The sequence below is a fragment of the Bombus terrestris genome, chromosome 16 (genome assembly GCF_910591885.1).
Source record: "Bombus terrestris chromosome 16, iyBomTerr1.2, whole genome shotgun sequence".
NCBI lineage: Eukaryota > Metazoa > Arthropoda > Insecta > Hymenoptera > Apidae > Bombus > Bombus terrestris.
Window position 1 is genome coordinate 1777366 of NC_063284.1, and position 17945 is coordinate 1795310.

At 36.0% G+C, this 17945-nt stretch overlaps 1 protein-coding gene across 2 annotated transcripts; it reads left to right on the forward strand.

Annotated features, from left to right (window-relative positions):
• The first annotated feature begins 414 nt into the window (after nucleotides 1-414).
• Nucleotides 415-17723, forward strand: LOC100646968 (neprilysin-1). 2 transcript variants are annotated; one of them, XM_020867225.2, is made up of 15 exons: nucleotides 415-564; nucleotides 3499-3681; nucleotides 4264-5023; nucleotides 6200-6422; nucleotides 8446-8484; nucleotides 12430-12675; nucleotides 13086-13294; nucleotides 13666-13845; nucleotides 14248-14459; nucleotides 14772-14988; nucleotides 15206-15388; nucleotides 15498-15660; nucleotides 16055-16371; nucleotides 16749-17017; nucleotides 17290-17723. In XM_020867225.2, the coding sequence occupies exons 3-15, from the start codon at nucleotides 4916-4918 to the stop codon at nucleotides 17291-17293; spliced, it is 2370 nt and encodes a 789-aa protein (XP_020722884.2). In that variant the 5' UTR covers nucleotides 415-564; nucleotides 3499-3681; nucleotides 4264-4915; the 3' UTR covers nucleotides 17294-17723. The 2 variants fall into 2 exon arrangements, with proteins under 2 accessions (XP_020722884.2, XP_003401668.2); XM_003401620.4 differs by lacking the exon at nucleotides 415-564 and adding an exon at nucleotides 1210-1885.
• The last annotated feature ends 222 nt before the right edge of the window (nucleotides 17724-17945 follow it).

A 17945-nucleotide genomic window follows, 5' to 3' on the forward strand; every position in this document is an offset into this window, starting at 1 on the left:
GTAGTGGACTGGAATTTGTAAGAATAGAATATACAAATTTCGAATTTTCGGTTTTATTAATTGGAATTCTATTTTTGTTAATTATATTTAACAATTTATTAGATATCAATCGTTTTATCGATACGAAAATAGTAAATAGTAATATTTGCGAGGGACTTATATTTTAATTATTCATTTTAACGTTCGGAAAATAGGAGAAGAAAAATAAAGGGACAATAAAATGGTTGAATTAATTATGTATTACAGATATTCTAGATATTAAATGGAAGAAATTTTTTATTCAGGATATCGATTGAAATAAACATTTAATCTTTTTCATGATAAATGACATTTTTTTTACTGAAATTTAGTATGAAGTTATTAGATTGTAAATAGTTTGGAAATTATAGGCTCGTATATATGATTCCTTAAGATTACGATAATGACGTGAATTCACAATGACGGCGCATGCTTGATATCGACTTGTACCAGCAACAGCTTCGTGAAACGCAGTCACAGCCGCAGCAGCAACAGCAACAGAGAATGACCACATAAATGGAGAGACAAATAGAAACAGTTTTGCTGGTAAGGCATCTCAAGAAGACTCTTTCAACAATTCCTCGAGCTTTTTTTTCCAATTTATCGTACACGAAATTCTTAGTTTATTTCAATTATAATTGTCATTCCCTTCGTCTGAATGAAACGATCAATTATTATTATCAATTATTACGTTATTTTATTTCCACCTATTTCTTAATTTTACGATTCAAGCTGATATCATAAATTTCAATTCCCAATCTTTACTTTATGTTGGTATTTTAGTCCTTTGTATAAATTATATTATCAATAATTTTTCAATTTTGAAAATAGTAACTTTCAAGGTAGTTCGTCAGATGTAAAGAAAGACGTCGAATTTACCCTTTCAGTTCCACGAACGAGTAAATCAAAGCCACGTCGTTGAAATCAAACACCATAAAATTCCACGCCCCAATTGGCACATTTCCTCTAAATGATTCCATTAAGAATGCTCCAGAAAACTAGAAATTCATCGAACGAAACAAGTTTCCAGATATTCTCGATTCCCTGTGGCAAGTTCCCCGGCTATTTTAAGATCTTGCAAAGATGTATATATATTTCGAAAACGTTCAAAAACGTGCGACGTGTCCGCGAAAAAAAGATAGAAAAGGTGCGCCGTCGATTCGCGCAGTCGCGCCGAAATTCTATCGGCAGTCCAACATTGACCGTCGTCCGTGTTCGCGTTTTTTTCCCGGCTTTCCGCCCGGAAAAATAGCCTACAAACGATAAGCCTGTTTATTTTTTAGAAAAAAAAAAAAAAAAAAAATTTACGAAAACCTAAAAATAGTTGCACCGTCGCTAAGAAAGGAAAGTACAAAGTTTATTTTCTATCGTCGAAATTTATTTCATAGAAATTACGAAATATACGAGGACCATCGTCAATTACGATAAAGTTGCAAAATTAGTATTTTTGTAAAATACCGATTCGACATTTTCGTAAAACCAGATAAATCTGGCAGTTGGACAAAAATTTGTCGTTGTTCTTCAACAGCGATAGTTTCTTTGTTTTTTCTACGCAGTTTCAGGCGGATATTTCGAAAGGTGTAAATTAATTTGTTCGTTGTCGTGTTTAACGGACGTCGGAGTGTTGATTGGTGCTTGGACAACGCGTTGAATTCGCGATGCCGCTTGTTGCATCATGATATCGTGTAAACAATTGGAAATGCTTACGAGAGTGGCACTCAGCATGCCACCCTCCCGTTCAGCTGCTTGAATTTCACAGTGGAGGCACTTCGCAACGTTTTCGACGACCAACCACTTGACATACACACAGAGTATGATTGAGAGGTTAAATTCACGTGAAAAAACAACTTCCTTTGCTATAATATACGTACGTATATATGTACGTTATGACAGTTTATGAATAATTCGTTTAATACGAACGTAGGTACAGTTCCCGTCGATTTATGATCATCGTAACTCAATATATTGTATTAATTTTAATATGACATTAATTAAGAATGATATAAAATATGAATGAACGTTCTATTCCAAATTTTCTTGTCTTCTGATGTTTTTCAGAAAATTCGATTTCACGAGCCTCTTTTTATACATTTAATAATAAATAATTATTATCCAAAGAATACTCTTCCTTATTTTCTATATTATCCTCTTACTATCTTTTTTCTTTCTTTACAAAAATGAGATTGAATGGATCAAACTATAATTAGTATGACTAAAATAGATCTCGGAATTTTTTTTACGGAAAAAAGATGTTATTTTAAATCTAACAAATTTCATCTTAAATGTAATAAATCCACCCTCTGTAATTATTCAATTAATTTTATCCGGGGAATGAAAGTATGCGAACGAGCATGTTAATTACATATTTATTATTTTGCGAATAAAATATTTGTGGCGTAAAATTTCCCAGCTTGTTCGACCGCTTAACTGGAAGCGCAACCGCGCCTCGATTTTCCGGGGGTAAAGTGCATCGCAAATATTCATCAATAACGCGGTTAACCTGATCAACCGCTTGTTGAATGCATCTTGAATTAGCAAGTAGCTTTTAACACTATTTGGCACACGACGTCTCTCTCATTTTGTTTTCGATAAAGCCAGATAATTTGAAAGTTTAATCAGACCATTTTTCATACGCTGTACAGGACTATAAATAGAAGATTATTCTGCAAAGGTGTAAAAATTGTCAAACAGAATTTTTAATTCCAAAAATATTAAACAAATAATTATTAAATGTTTTAAATAAAAACTTACTGACAAAAATTTTAATAAATATATCTATGTAATTTTAGAATGACAAAGAAGTGCGTCGCTCTTAGATTGTTTCAGTGAGATAAGTATGGCTGGCGAAGATTTGTGTTAAACAAAAAAGCCATAGATCGAGAAGATTTCACAGTTGAACAAACCTGCCATTCCACGGGTTTTCTCGGATTAAAAATTCTACTATTTAGCTATATCAAATTTGTCGAGATTCGTAGTACATTTTTGATGCTCTAAAGAGTCTCTTTCTTTTTCATGAATTTCGATATTTTTCTATGAATAACTCGAAAATAAAATGTAAAACTTTTTCTAGCATAAATCGACGCTAGAAAGAAATAAAGAGGACGGGGAGAAGAAAGAAAAGCAGAAAATACTAAAATACTTTAGAGATTCTTAGGCTACTCTAAAATAACCATACTTCGTATCACATGAATTGATATAAACTAGATTTATTAATAGAAAAACCGAGACATCGATCGATGCTAAAGCTGCATGGACAGTATCTTCATTTTGCGACTAACTTCAAATTAATTATTCATATATTAGCACCGTGCTCGATATCCTCGTTAAGAAAACTGTCCAAACTATCTCTTACACGATTATTAGTACAACGAAAAAAAAATAATTTTGATTGTTAAAAAAAAAAAGAGAAGATTGTCAGTATAGTTTAAATGGGCCATTAGAAATTATATTTGTACTAACAAATTTGTTATTTATTTACAGACTATTTTGTCGAGAGGCAAACGTGATTTTCTGTAAGGAGCCAAAGAAAATTGGCAACGCGAAAATGTCCCGAACGATGGGCAGGGAAGGGGGGTGGAACGTGGAGGAGGGTGAATTTGTGGAGCAAGCGAACGACGATGTCGATGTACGCACCCCTCTGATCAACGATCCGTGTCACCCCAGGTAAAACGGTTGCAGATACTTGAGAAACATTGATACCACGTTCCATGGCCGATTATTTGAATATCGAATAAAAAACGGCTACCATTTCATTGATACGATAGAATGGGGTGTAGTTAGATTCATCATTTAGTTGGTTTTATTATTATATCTTTAATGTTTTCTTAAAAACTTGTTTATTTCTGTTTCCATATATTGTTACATATAACGTAGACTGGAAATCATTTTTTAAATAAATAAATCACATTAATAGAAAGTATCAGTTAGAAATTATCACACGAGTTAGCAATCACGAATCAACAAGTAGAAGAACGCAAAATGATGCGAATAACAAAGAATAATAAGTCACATTCAGGAATCTGATTAATCGCAGAACTACCAGAAAAATCGATAAAATCGAGAATTACAAATTCTATAGATCTCTCATAAAAGTGACACGAAACAGGCAAAGTTACAGACAAGAGGGCAATTAGACAATGATGAAAACTATCATTTACAAATACCATAGGAACCATAACCATAGCACGAGAATCATACAAATCAAGAACCATGAAAAACTAACGAGAAATCCTATAAACTCCTCAGAAAAGGCGACGGTGTGCCCAGAATCCCCACCCCTGTCGCCTGACTCTCGTTGTAAACAAAATCGAGGGTTGAGGGTGAGGAAGAGGGCGAGTGGAGGGGGCAGGTACAACGGAGGTGGTGCGAGAGTGCTAGGTGTCGGTGGTACTCGTCAGTAGCACAGCGGTCACAGATCCTTTCGGAACAGAAAGGCTGTCCGACCTGAGCCAACCAACTAATCCTCGGCTTCTCTTCGTCATCCTGACCATGGACTGGCAATTGACCATCGACATCTTCATCGATCAAAACCGATAAAGAAAAAAAGACATCGTCGTTCGAGATCTTCCTCTCCATCGGTCGATAAGGAATAGGGAAAATTGCACAATCGTAAAGTAATACCATAAAAGTGTACACGGGAGTCTTCTGATAAAGTGACCGATCGTTAGCCTTCTCTGTTTCGAGTGTCGAATACAAAGATAAACAAGTTGAAACAATAAAGAAGGTTTGAAAGGGTGGTCGTTGAGCAACGATCAATGGTCGATTGGCTGCGGCGGATCGAGAGCAGCCGCGATGCCAACGTTACACCGGTCGTTGACACAGATAGTCGCTTGAAATTCGGTTCAGTGTCCAGCTACTGCAGTTGATCCAGGGATTCGGTAGCACGGGTAGAGGGAGGATGAAGGCTGAAGGCAACAACGGATACCTGAAGGCGAGCGTAATCGTCGAGCAGAATGAGATAACCGGAGGTTCCGGCCAGGAGACGTCTACCACCAATCACCTTCAGGTAAGAAATTTTCATTGCTTAGGGGTTGGAAGTAGTAATTTGGTAAAAATGATTTATTATTCGTCCTTTCGACTGCTGGGTTTGTTGGGTTAATATTTTGTGGCCTTAGAATGCTAATTTGTGGGATTAATGTTTTGTAGGTTTGTATTGTTCATTTATTCCATTGTTGTTAATTTTTTGAGAATGCAAATATTTGGATTTGTTAATTGTTTTGTGAGGGGATATTTTGATACAAGCGTGGCGCCAATGGAGCCATAAATTAACGAATACACAGAGTATCCTAACCTTCCCTGATTCTGCACGTGTATCATTCAGGTATACCATCCTCGGTGCAACCATAAATTAGCAAATTCGCAGATATCCTAACCACCCTCGCTTTTATTCCTCTATAAAAATCCATTCTACCAATAATCTTAGCTATTTATTCTTTTATATTTGTTAATGGCAGTACCAATGTATTTGTTGCATTAAAATATATGGTCTAGTACAATCTTTATATGAATTCTTATTATTTATTAGAATCATGAATGGAATAATAATTGGCAACATACTGGGTGGTGGTGGGGATGTTTTGTAAAGCGAAATTGACGAGGTTCTTTGGGACGACGATTCCTTTATGAGAGAGTTCGAAACGTGTGAAAGAGAATCTTAAGGCGCGATTTTCAATAGCAGCTTATTATAAGGGTTCTTTAATGCTCAATAGAATCTCATTGCGTGAATTAGACGAAAAATTTATCTTCACAAGAATATAAATAAGTATTCTTTCCAAAAAGATTTTGAATGCTTTGAAATTCCCAAAAAGACGGATCTAAATATTTTCAAAAAGTTACAAAGCTTCCATGTTGATAAAGAAAAACACTCGGACAATCCTAAAATATTTCTCAAATTTCCAAATTCTTAAAAAGTTGCCAAGTTTCCAAATTATCGCAGGAAGAGATCCAAGTATTTCTAAAAGATTCCCCGAGCTTCCAAAATCTCACAAAGATATCTTTACTAAAAGATTCCCTCGTACAGCCTTATACCCCTCTTTAGGATAGTTTTATTTTTATACCATTCCTATACCATAATCACAGCCTCATCAATCTTCGTGTCGCACCTACACAAAAGAAGTAAAAGCAAAATTTCCTACGACACATAAATCATAAATAGAGGCGTCTAACATCTTTTCCATCACAGGTGACTTATGGTCCCCGTGGAAACACTACGACGACGGTTCTGCAGCATTCAGGAAACAATCGGAAGCCTCTCGGAATAACGCGCGCGACGTCGATCAGACGAAGAGGGCCAGCCAACAGGCAGCAATTGCTCGGTGTGCTCGCCGTCACTCTTCTTGCCACTTGTCTTTTTATACTACTGCTATTGGCGTTGAACACGAGCCGCGAATGCGTGCAAGAGCCCCGTAAGTTGAATTAGCCCTAAATGACACGATTAGTTCCGATGGTAGTGATTAATTAAGCGGCTGACAACGGCCAGCTCCACTGTCATACGCTGTACTCCGCGTGGATTTAGGTGTGAAGCGCGTTGACGTGGGATCTAGGTGTCGAAGAATAGCAATACGAGTCTATTGAGTTGATCCGAAGATTGCACGTAGAATTAGAGTGAGTTAGCGTTTGATCGAGCGCGACGGAGAACGAGTTAGGGTAGATAGTGGCATAGAGCGCGCTAGTGTAGTGGCTAGATGTTGCAATATATTGGTTTTAAGCTGTTCTTGGTAGATTGATCCGGAATTAAAATTAGTTACATTGGTGTTAAAATGGTTGGGTTAGTGTTACAGAGGATTGAAGCGAAATTGATGAGAGTTTACATAAGCTATTTTTTAGTTTAGCGTAGCAGAGATATTATATTTGGTATATCTTATTTTAGTATAAAAATTGAACATGGAGTTATGTATGAAAATAGCTTAATGTGTATATTTAAAAATGGTTCGAAATAGGTTAGATGTTAATATATAGACATAGGTTTAAATGGCGGAATATAGATATGACGTCGTATATCGAAGTGTAATATATTCTAGAAAAGTATAAATCTTTTTTGAAAGCAACGTAAAACAGAGGTACAATGCGTCGAAGCACAAAGAACAAAGTCTTAGGAGCTTTCATTGAAAAGTTTGTACCGTTTTCGCACAAATCTCTTTGCAATCTTGACTCCCGCAAGAATTTCTTTCAGCAGAGTTTAATTACAAGTTGATGAGACATCTTTTAAAAGAAGATTGCGGAAAAGAGCGCGTCCTCGCGTGAAATTACTCGAAGAAACTATTTTTCTCCTTTATTATACAAAGAAAATAAATCTTACATCTTAATAAGAAAAGTTTCTTTTTCAACAACAGAGTCACACCAGGCATTTCATTACTAGAATTCTCTAGTCGATTGCAATTAATTATAGTTCTCTCCGCTTTAATAAATAATTAACGATAAAAATTCTTGACCAAATTTTTATTATGGTAATTCTACTGGAAACTACTGGAATTCTACTGGTATTCTACTGGTTGGAAACTAAGTGTCACTTAGTTGCCAACCCAATAGATCGTGAACTGCCATGATAGTAAAGCATTAACGAAATTCCCCAGTATAATGCAAACAATAATATAACCAATAGAGACAGTAACATGAGAGAAAAAACGGATTTAAAATGTATGGTGTCATTGGAAAAATTCAATTTTCATTTGCTTTGCACAACTTCCACGACAATTGTTTAGTACCTTACAAAGATATTTTCATATAGTGATTTATCGATAAATACTATTGTAGAGATATCTCGAGGAATTTCTTGATAAATGTTGATTTGATATCTGCAATTTATAACCACGATTACACACGGAGAGGAAAGAAAATTACATAAAAATTACGTAGAAACAGCAAATGACTTTCAATGTTCAACAGCTCGTGTCAGAAGGGAACATCAATCAACCGAATCGAATCGAGTCGAGGTTATCAGGTTCTACTCGAAAAGGCCTGTGTTACCTCATAGCCACTGATACAATTAATCACTATAATGACATCTATGAACGTTGGATTAAAAAACGGTTCGAAAAAATATTTTTTTTTATATACATAATAATACTTTCCTCTAATAAATGATTTATTACAGACCATTGCAAACATTAAGGATTACTTAATCATTTCCCGTGTTTCTGATAAAATGAAATATTATAGTGATTTTTTAGTAGCATCGACAAATTTTATGAAAGTTTATGGAAGCAGAAAATTGTTTTTCCTTGACGTTGCAATGTTGCTTTGTGGGTCCGTATTAATGACATGGAAAATTGCTTCCTTTCCTCTCGACACTGTGCACACGATTCTCACTGAATTATTTACATTTTGATAACAGTAAACAACTTTTATTGTATATCCCTTAGAACGGGATTAAATTTTGGACGCTTGCGATGATAGTGGTTAGTTGGACGTATATTCTCTTTGTTACAGGTCCAAACATTTGCATGACAGAGGAATGCGTGAGAACAGGTAATGACAAAATTTGAATAAAACTATTTTCCACAAATTCTTCTTTACGTTGCAAACACGACAGAAAATCCCATGAATACCAGCCACAGAAAAATTCTCCGGATAATTAAAAAACAAAAGAAGAGATAATTGAAAAAAGTCAGATATTAAAGACCAGATTAAGCCAGTATCCAAGTATTGATTATTCATAGAGTTTCCAGATTTTTTCCAAACATTTGAATAAGAGAGGAACGCGTCAGGACAGGTGATGTCAAAATTTGAATAAAACTATCTTCCAAAAATTCTTCTTTACGTTGCAAACACGACAGAAAATCCCATGAATACCAGCCACAGAAAAATTCTCCGGATAATTAAAAAACAAAAGAAGAGATAATTGAAAAAAGCCAGATATTAAAGACCAGATTAAGCCAGATATTAAAGACCAGATTAAGCCAGATATTAAGCCAGTATCCAAATATTAGTTATTCATAGAGCTCGCAGATTTTTTCCAAACATTCATATCCAACGCAATTAACGTAGAATTGGGATGACGGCCAACTGGATATCGAACCAATTTCTACGAAAAAAAGGACGAGGGGGGGATCGGGTATTCGATCATAGACAGGGCGAAATATCACCAGCCAATATCCGAGCGGAGGTAAATGAAATCAGATCAGTGAGAACTGATTGGTGGTCGGTAGGAATTGTGTTTGTCCCGCGACAAACGCGTGCTCCTCTCACACACGGCTACAAATCGGATTAAGCATTCCCAATGGAATTGCCTGCTGACCGAGAGGTTGGCCTGCGATTGCATTTTCATTTGTCGGGAAATCCGCTATCCGACCCGCTGAAGATACGGCATCGTGCGGTTTAATTGCAGTGGAAACGCGGCTAATCCCAGAACAAGCGGCCACATTCCTGATTACTTATTTATTCGCAGCAACACAGGAAGGCAGAGCGAATTTTCGTTTATTTATCAGCCGAATGAATCACCCTGATCACGCCAGAAATCACTCGATTTATTTGATCCGTTTGTTCGTATAAAATTAATCAGCGAGTTATATGCACTATGAATTCAGTTGCGTACCATGGTAATTGTTTTCTTCTTCCTTTTCTTTTTTTGTTTTTTTTTTCTAAGACGTAGGCTTTCGAAAAACGGTTGTAGTATTTTTTACGGGTAATACGATGATTTAGATAGATTCTTCTTTTTCTAGTTTACCGTGGTTCTTTTTATTTAGCGAAGACCATGACAAATTTGAGAAATCGATTCGTCTTCTCATTTATTAGAAATTAATTGAACAATTATGGGTATTATTAATTATCCCGTATAACAAAATGGAGACCCGTTTTAATTAACAAAGTTTCCTCTCGCAAACAATTCGGAATTAGATTAAAAAAATCGGAGAAGAGAAGCGAACGATCTCTCAGGATAATTAAAATTTCGAGAAGCAGAAGATAGCTTTCGTACGAGATATAATCCAATTCTTTTTTAATATTTCACAATTACCGTGTCTCTGCGCCACGGGTTGGTAACGAAGTGGTTCGTAGTGGTTGGTCCCTGTGAACAAAGAGAGAAAAAAAAAAGGAAGGAAGAGGGAGAAAAAAGTTGCTCGACCTGAATTTAAAATTGCTTAAAAAACAGCAGCCTCTTTGCCAACCACGAGTGTTTAAAGAGTCTGAGCTTGCGTGTTTGTTGAACGTAATTAGGAAAACATTTCCCGACTGTAGGTTTTTATTCGCGTGCATGTTAATTATCACTGGGCCGAGGTTGCTTGTGCAAATGTAAATCTTTAGCAAGTAAATTTGCAATAAAGCGGAATAAAGTGCGTTAAAGCACTTCCAAAAATACGATCATTTTGAAATATTTCTAATGCACAACAATCCTCGGTTTACTCACCAACATTGTAATTTTTACAGCAGCCAAAAAAATACCGTTTATTTTTTACAATAATTACTTTAATAGTATAAGGTTAATTAATCCTTGGTACACGATATCAAATTGCCCTAGAGCAGTGTTATTACTCGTTAGAGATAGTTTATCGGAAGTGCAATCAATTCTGAGATCACGCTTGGCCTCGTTAAATCTTCCTCGCTCGATTGGTCGTACATTCATCGACCGTAAAATTACCCGTTTCGATTAAACGATTCGTATTACACCTTTAAACATCGACGAGCAATATTACGAACTGCTAACATCTAGGAACAAGTACTTTCGTCTCTAGAACGTGCATGTATAGTTTATTTATCTTAGAAACTTAACAAAATGTGGCATCTATAAGTATTCATAAAAAATGGGAAGGTTAGTATATACGTATAATGGCGCAACATACGCGTTACAAATATATCGTAGTTGTATGAAACGACGTATACGTACGTATGCGTCATCGGTTATTAACGAGTAAAATTTTTTCGGAAAAAAATCTTCCATTAAAATAATTTACTGTTACAGTAACGTAGTATCGGAAAAAGGATACGATTAGGATAATTTCGATTTGTAAAATTCTCCTAATACTATTTATTAAGATAAATAAAAATAACAGAGATTAATTGGACAGAAAACGATAAATGTTCAACTTGAACTAAACAAAACTGCAAAAATCTTATTCCACTCAAATCACTCTCGCAACTCTATAACGCAACAACTCGATCTCTCTACAACGCTAGCAACTCTACAACTCTAGAGTTTTCGGCTTCTGCACTCGCACGCTCTCGCTTCTCAACTCACACTGTACGCCTTCTGTATTCGTTCTCGCCGGCGTCTCAACTAACACTGTCTTTAGCATCTCTTTGTCTTTTCTCGTCCTATCGGACACGTGACCCGAAACGCCCGTGGCCAGGGTCACGCAGGCCCTTTCCATGAAACTATCCACTCGAAAGGACCGACGACACATTGATGTACCCGACGATGCCCCGCGGCTCTCGCGACATTGTTTACGGTTCGGCCGATATCTTAGGCCTTTTGTCCACGATACTACAGTAATGTATTATAAAAAAACACGTCTGTACGTACAGTGAACGGTTTCTAATTTTCGCGAAATAGACGCGAACGCGTCAAATACCGTGAAAAAGATCGTACGCATAGGTTAGAAAGTCGCGGCACCAACCTGTTGACAGAAAATGAGATTGCGCAGAACGACTTTATGGCAAAATGATTGCTCACCTACACGTTTAATCTCGTGTTCTCTCGCGTTTACTTTTATATTCTTCGTTTTTTCCCTTTTTTGTTTTTAACGCTTTCACCTTGTTACCTTTGACGCGTCTCTCTCGTTGCCATCGCTGGAATTCAATTTCCTGCCCGTGACAGAACAATTTGACGTTCTCGCGCAAAGATACTGCAGCCGATATCGGCTTCGGAATTTAATATCAGCGTGTTCGTCAATATGACCGCGCGTAAACGCGTGACTACGAAAATTTCGATGAATTTTCTCTCTTCAAAACAAAATTCCATGTCCCTTAGATAGAAATTTTCTCCGTGAATAATTCTTCCATCAACTAGTAGTCAGAGATAATCGCACATATAATATTACGGTCATTTATGGCCACGTTATAACCACCCTAATTGCATTATACACAATCATTTTATACACACGTGTGTTAACAAGCAATTTGTTGAACGCAAGCAATTACGTTATAGTCTATTATAGTCACGTTACGATAACACTCGATCGCTTCAGACTCGCTCGTAAATATCTAATTTCACGCGTAAATCGTAGATAGTCGTATTGAATAATTGTAGTCACCTTGTAATTGCTTATAGTCGCGCTAAAATCACTCTTAGACGATTTCTACGAATTTATGATGATTTTTTAGGTGTTTGTAGTCGCTTTGAACGAATACGATCATGGCATAATCACTCACAATCACTGTTCGTCAGAAACAGGGGAAGGTTAGGATGTCAAAATAGCGTAGAGTAAGCAAAAGTTGCATTTCTAACTTTCCACTGATACAATCACCGTGCGATTTCAGCTGCCAGTTTATTATCAGCGATGGATCGCACAGCAGCACCATGCGTGAATTTCTTCCAGTACGCGTGTGGCACGTGGAATCGTCGTCACGTGATTCCAGAAGATCGAAGCTCGATCAGCACGTTCGAAGTGCTGGCCAATCAGCTTCAAGTGATTCTGAAACGCATCCTGGAGGAATCACCGAACGCCGACGATAACAATGCTACTCTGAAGGCGAAGATGTTCTACAAGTCATGCATGGACATCCGTGGGTACAACGAAAATGCTTTTCGATCGCGTGTTTCTAACAATTTTCATGAATTCTATTTGAAAACAATCCTTAAAAATTCGTTTCCTATTATTCCTTCCAATAAAATTCCCTTTCTTCTTGCAAAGACTCTATCCTTTTCGTTCTCGTTAAACAAATTCTCTCTTCTCTATTTATTCGTAGAGAAGCATCTTTCTTTTCTGATCTCATTGAACAATTTTTTGTCCTTCTCTTCTTCTCTGGATACACTTTCCTTTTTCTATTCTTATTAAACAAATTTGTTTTCTTCTTATCTCTCTCTCTAAGAGAATTTCTTCTTCCTTTTCTCATAATGTTGAATTTGGTGTCGAAGTAAGAAAAGAAAACTGTTGCCACGCTGGGGAGGCGTTTCTAGTCTTTTATTTTCGCAGCTCGTATAAGAAAAATCGGTGACGCGCCATTGAAGAGGACGCTGAAATTCCTTGGCGGCTGGCCAGCGGTGGTTGGACCATCCTGGAAGCCACCGCCATACCCCGTCGAAGTTTTATTAGGTCGATTACGAGGGGAATACAACGAGGGAGTATTACTAGAACAGTGGGTCGGTCCAGATGACAAAAACTCCTCTGCCAATATCCTCCAGGTGCGCCGGCAAAGTAAGGTCCCTTGGTCGACGACTGCACAGTATAACAATTGGATTTACGTTGTACATTCTAGAGCACTGTATAATAAAATTCGTACAGTGGAACTCCATTTAGAATACAACTTTAGTTTTCAATCATAATGGATCTTTATCGATCAAAAGTGTCCACATATTTGTGAATGCACATTTTTTTTTTTACAATTAACTATGTATAAATGGAGTTTTACAGTAACTGAAATAACATATAAAATTGTTTATTAAGAAGACACGAACTACTTGATGTCGTGCTTTAAATTTAAACAGAAGTTACTTTTGTTCGTGCAATATTGCGCAAGTGAAGAATGATCGAACGACTATAAATTGTTCCTCAGCTGGATCAGATGCAAGTGGCGTTGCCAAGTAGGGACTACTACTTGAAGAAGAGCAGCGAGGCTCAACTTAAGGCGTATCATCGCTATATGACGAACGTTGCCGTGTTGCTCGGTGCTAATCCACAAACCGCTGCTGAAGAATTCAATCGCGTGATCAATTTGGAGAAACAGTTGGCAAATGTACGCCTGTGTTACATTTAAGACACAACAGATAATTTATTAATATCGGATCGCTCCATATGTATGAATGCACCTCTTTACAGAAAGCTTCGTATAATTCGTAACAATCATTTGATACGGACAGAATCGAAATAATAAAATAGCAAGCTGTACAAAATTTTACAAAATAGTACAAAATACTCGTTTTTTTTTTTAATTTCTCTGTAGCTAAAAATATGCGTTTATCGACTAATTTGATGTATTAAATTGCTGGGATTCTTCTGCAATTGCATCTGTTTTATTCGATATTTATTTATAATTCTATTTGAAGAATTTCGTATTTTGTCAGAAATTCGATATGTGTTATAGGAACGTCGTATTGCTTTGTTTGACGGTTCGAGTTATTTTTAATGAAAATTTCAGGCGTCGATAGCGGAGGCTGATAGGCACGATACATCAGCCATTTACCGGAAGTTGACGCTGCGCGAACTGCAGCGTGAAATTCCGCAGCTGAAATGGCGCGAGTATCTTCAAGAATTTATCAACTCACCCATAACAGAAGAGGAGCCGATTGTGGCATACGCCATGCCATATTTTATGCAAATGGGCCGTATCGTGCAAAGAACGGACCGCAGGTATTTCGTTAATGTTCAAAGTTTCCAACACGTTCACTTCTCTAATTTTTATACAATTTTTGTTTCTAAGTAAATTCTGCCTTTTCTTCGATCTCTATTTCTATTATGAAATTAATATGTTTTATCTTATACCCGGAAAAAGTTCAATAAGAATGTCTGATATTTCTAATTTTTTTATTTTTTTAATTTTTCAAATACATAAATATGTATTTATAATACTATAATTGGGTGACTAAACAGTCACCCAAAATGAAAATTAATTAGTTGCGACATTGATGAAACGTTACATCTTATTTCCAACTATTTTTACAGAACGCTACATAATTACATATTGTGGAGATTGGTGATGTCGATAATGCCTCACATGATCGACGAGTACCAGCAGAAAAGAGTCGAATTTCGGAAGATTCTGTTAGGCATACTGAGCGAGAGGGACAGATGGTCCCAATGTGTCGAATGGACGAACAAAAAGCTTGGCATGGCTGTGGGTGCACTTTTTATTCGTGACAATTTCAATCACGAGAGCAAGGTAATCCTCCCATATAGAAATTCAGAGTTTTATGGTAATTCATTTAAATGGTATAACATCAATTTCGAAAATGTTCGAAAATGCTAATATAATATTTGAGTAATTTTTACAATTAATATAGATGGTATTAATTTGATATTATTCGGTAATTTGTTAATTTAAATAATGCTATTTTTAGTTGATGCTAGATAGATGTATGGGATGATTTGGTTTTCAGGAGACAGCACTCGAGATGATTCGTACGATACGAGAAGCGTTCAATGAACTCTTGGCTGAGAATCATTGGATGGATAACGAAACTAGAGCTGTAGCTAAAAGCAAAGCTGATTCTATGAACGAAAGGATTGGATATCCTGAGTTCCTGAAGGATCCTGTGGAACTTTCGAAGGAATACGTGATGGTACTTAATCTCTTCATAAATATGCATAGAAAAAGAAATGGAGTTTCCAATGAAACTGATGGTATTTCATTTTATACGTACGATCTGTTTCTTATCTTTCACGTTACAGTTGAACATTACCGAGAATCATTTCCTTGAGAATGTACTGGCTGTGCTGAAATATGACGCTTATCATAATCTAGAGAAACTACGGAAGCCAGTTGATAAAGACAAATGGTCTACAGAGCCAGCCGTCGTGAATGCCTTCTACAATCCCAATAAAAACGACATTGGTAAGTTTATCCTTTATTTACAGAAGATGAAATATTCTTCATATTCATTTTCTTATACCTATCGATGTTAATTAAAAACAAGTTCTTAAATAACAATGTCAAGTATCAACAGTATGAACCCCAAAGTCAGGAAATTAAATATTTCACAATTTATTTATACCATATTGCTTGAAATTATTTAGAATTTAATTGAAATATACTTTACATATGCTAAAATTACATTAACATAGCTTAAAATCAATATTGTGGTATTAAATCTTGATCAAAATAACTGTTCCCATAATCATTCAGAATTTATTTCTAGAACGTGGTATTCTTTAGACAATAAGATTTAAATCTGACAAATAAATTTCGAGTGTTCTAATTAAACTAGCAACAATGTTTCTTGTTCCAGTCTTTCCAGCTGGTATTCTTCAGCCATTATTCTACTCTCAGCATTTTCCAAAATCATTGAACTATGGTGGAATAGGAGTGGTAATCGGCCATGAAATTACTCATGGTTTTGATGACAAAGGGCGTCAGTTTGACAAAGATGGAAACATGATGCAGTGGTGGAACAACGCCACTGTGGAAGCTTTCAGAAAAAGAGCCCAGTGCATTGTGGATCAGTACTCTCAATACAAGCTGCAGGAAGTTAATCTGTATATCAATGGGAGGATGACTCAGGGAGAGAATATCGCTGATAATGGAGGACTTAAACAGTCATTCAGGGTGACTTACTTTCTTGCATATATTTGTTGCAGTTTCTATCATATATTCTTTTTATTCTGTTTCATATTTCTTCTTTTTTTTCTCATATTTCTTCTTTTTTTTCTCATTTCTCATATCTTTGAAATAGGAAATAAAATGTCCATTATTCTTGAGAATAAAGTCAAAATAAAATAAAGTAAGTAAAGTAATAACAACAAGATCAGTAGAAAAAATAAAGAAATAGAAATATTGAACTTTCCAATCATTCTACAATTTCTACTGCAAACTGAATAATATTTATTTTTGCAATATGAAACGTAGAGTCGTATGTTTGTCTTGTTAAAATCTCTGTTTAAAATTGTTTAATGAATCCTATATTTTTTTTTTTTGCGTTTCAGGCGTATAAGAAGTGGGTGTCGATACACGGTGAAGAACCGATGCTTCCTGGTGTGAATCTCACTCACGATCAGCTGTTCTTCTTGAACTATGCACAAATATGGTGTGGATCCATGAGACCAGAGGATGCATTGACGAAGATACGAAGCAGCGTTCATTCACCGGGTCCTATAAGAGTTTTGGGACCTTTGTCCAATAGCGAAGACTTTGCCAGGGCCTATAATTGTCCTCCAGGCTCACCGATGAATCCGACTAAAAAATGCAACGTTTGGTGAGTTCTTTCCTATCTCAGAATTCCTGTGATTTTGAAATTTAAATATCAAGAAATGCTGTACATTATTAAAATCTATTTTAATGCACGAGACAATTTGCAATCAAAATATCGTACACTAAAAGAATTTATTTTAATGGACAAGTTTATCATAGAGTTACTTCTTTAATTCAACATATTACCGAATTAAAATATTTTGTGTTATTAACATTTATCTTTAATACGTTTACTACATCTATTTACATTTATATTATTTTGTACAACAATTACAGGTAATGTCAGAGTTTTCGAAAGAAGAAAAATGGTCAAAGGGAGTCTATAATTGGGAATTGTGGTGCCTAGTGCTCTGAATAGACTATAATCATCGTATTGATTGGTAACCACGATGGGACCACAAAAGACTATAGAGTTTTATTTCGTCGTGGTTCACTGTGTGTGAGTCTTCTAGCACAGCAAGAGGGTTATACTTGACAGTACAGTGTGTGCATGCGTGTGTATGAAAGAATGTGCCAGTTAAACAGAAGTCATCGAGGGTGAAAAGAATCTGACCACCGTGTGTCAGGCTAAAATTTTCATGAGTAAAAGCCGTGTATATAGAAGATACGTTTTAATCGTGTATGTAATCCTTTATGTGTGATTCACCTCGTCGTGGACGAGTCTAATAAACTTTTCGATCAAATTAAAGAGCAAAGCAAGATGAAATAGATATCATACGTTTAATTCCCTTCTCTTTACCTTCAGTCGAAATTATTGGAATTTTAGAGACAGAGTTTGGAGGAACAATCATTGCTTCTGGCAGAGTTTTGTACTGCTGCTGATTAATAATCATTATACTATGAATATTTATGCAAATTTACATAGTGCATTCGTCGTTTGGTAGAACCAAAGGTAACTAAAATATATTACAGTATCTTCTACTTCCTTCTTC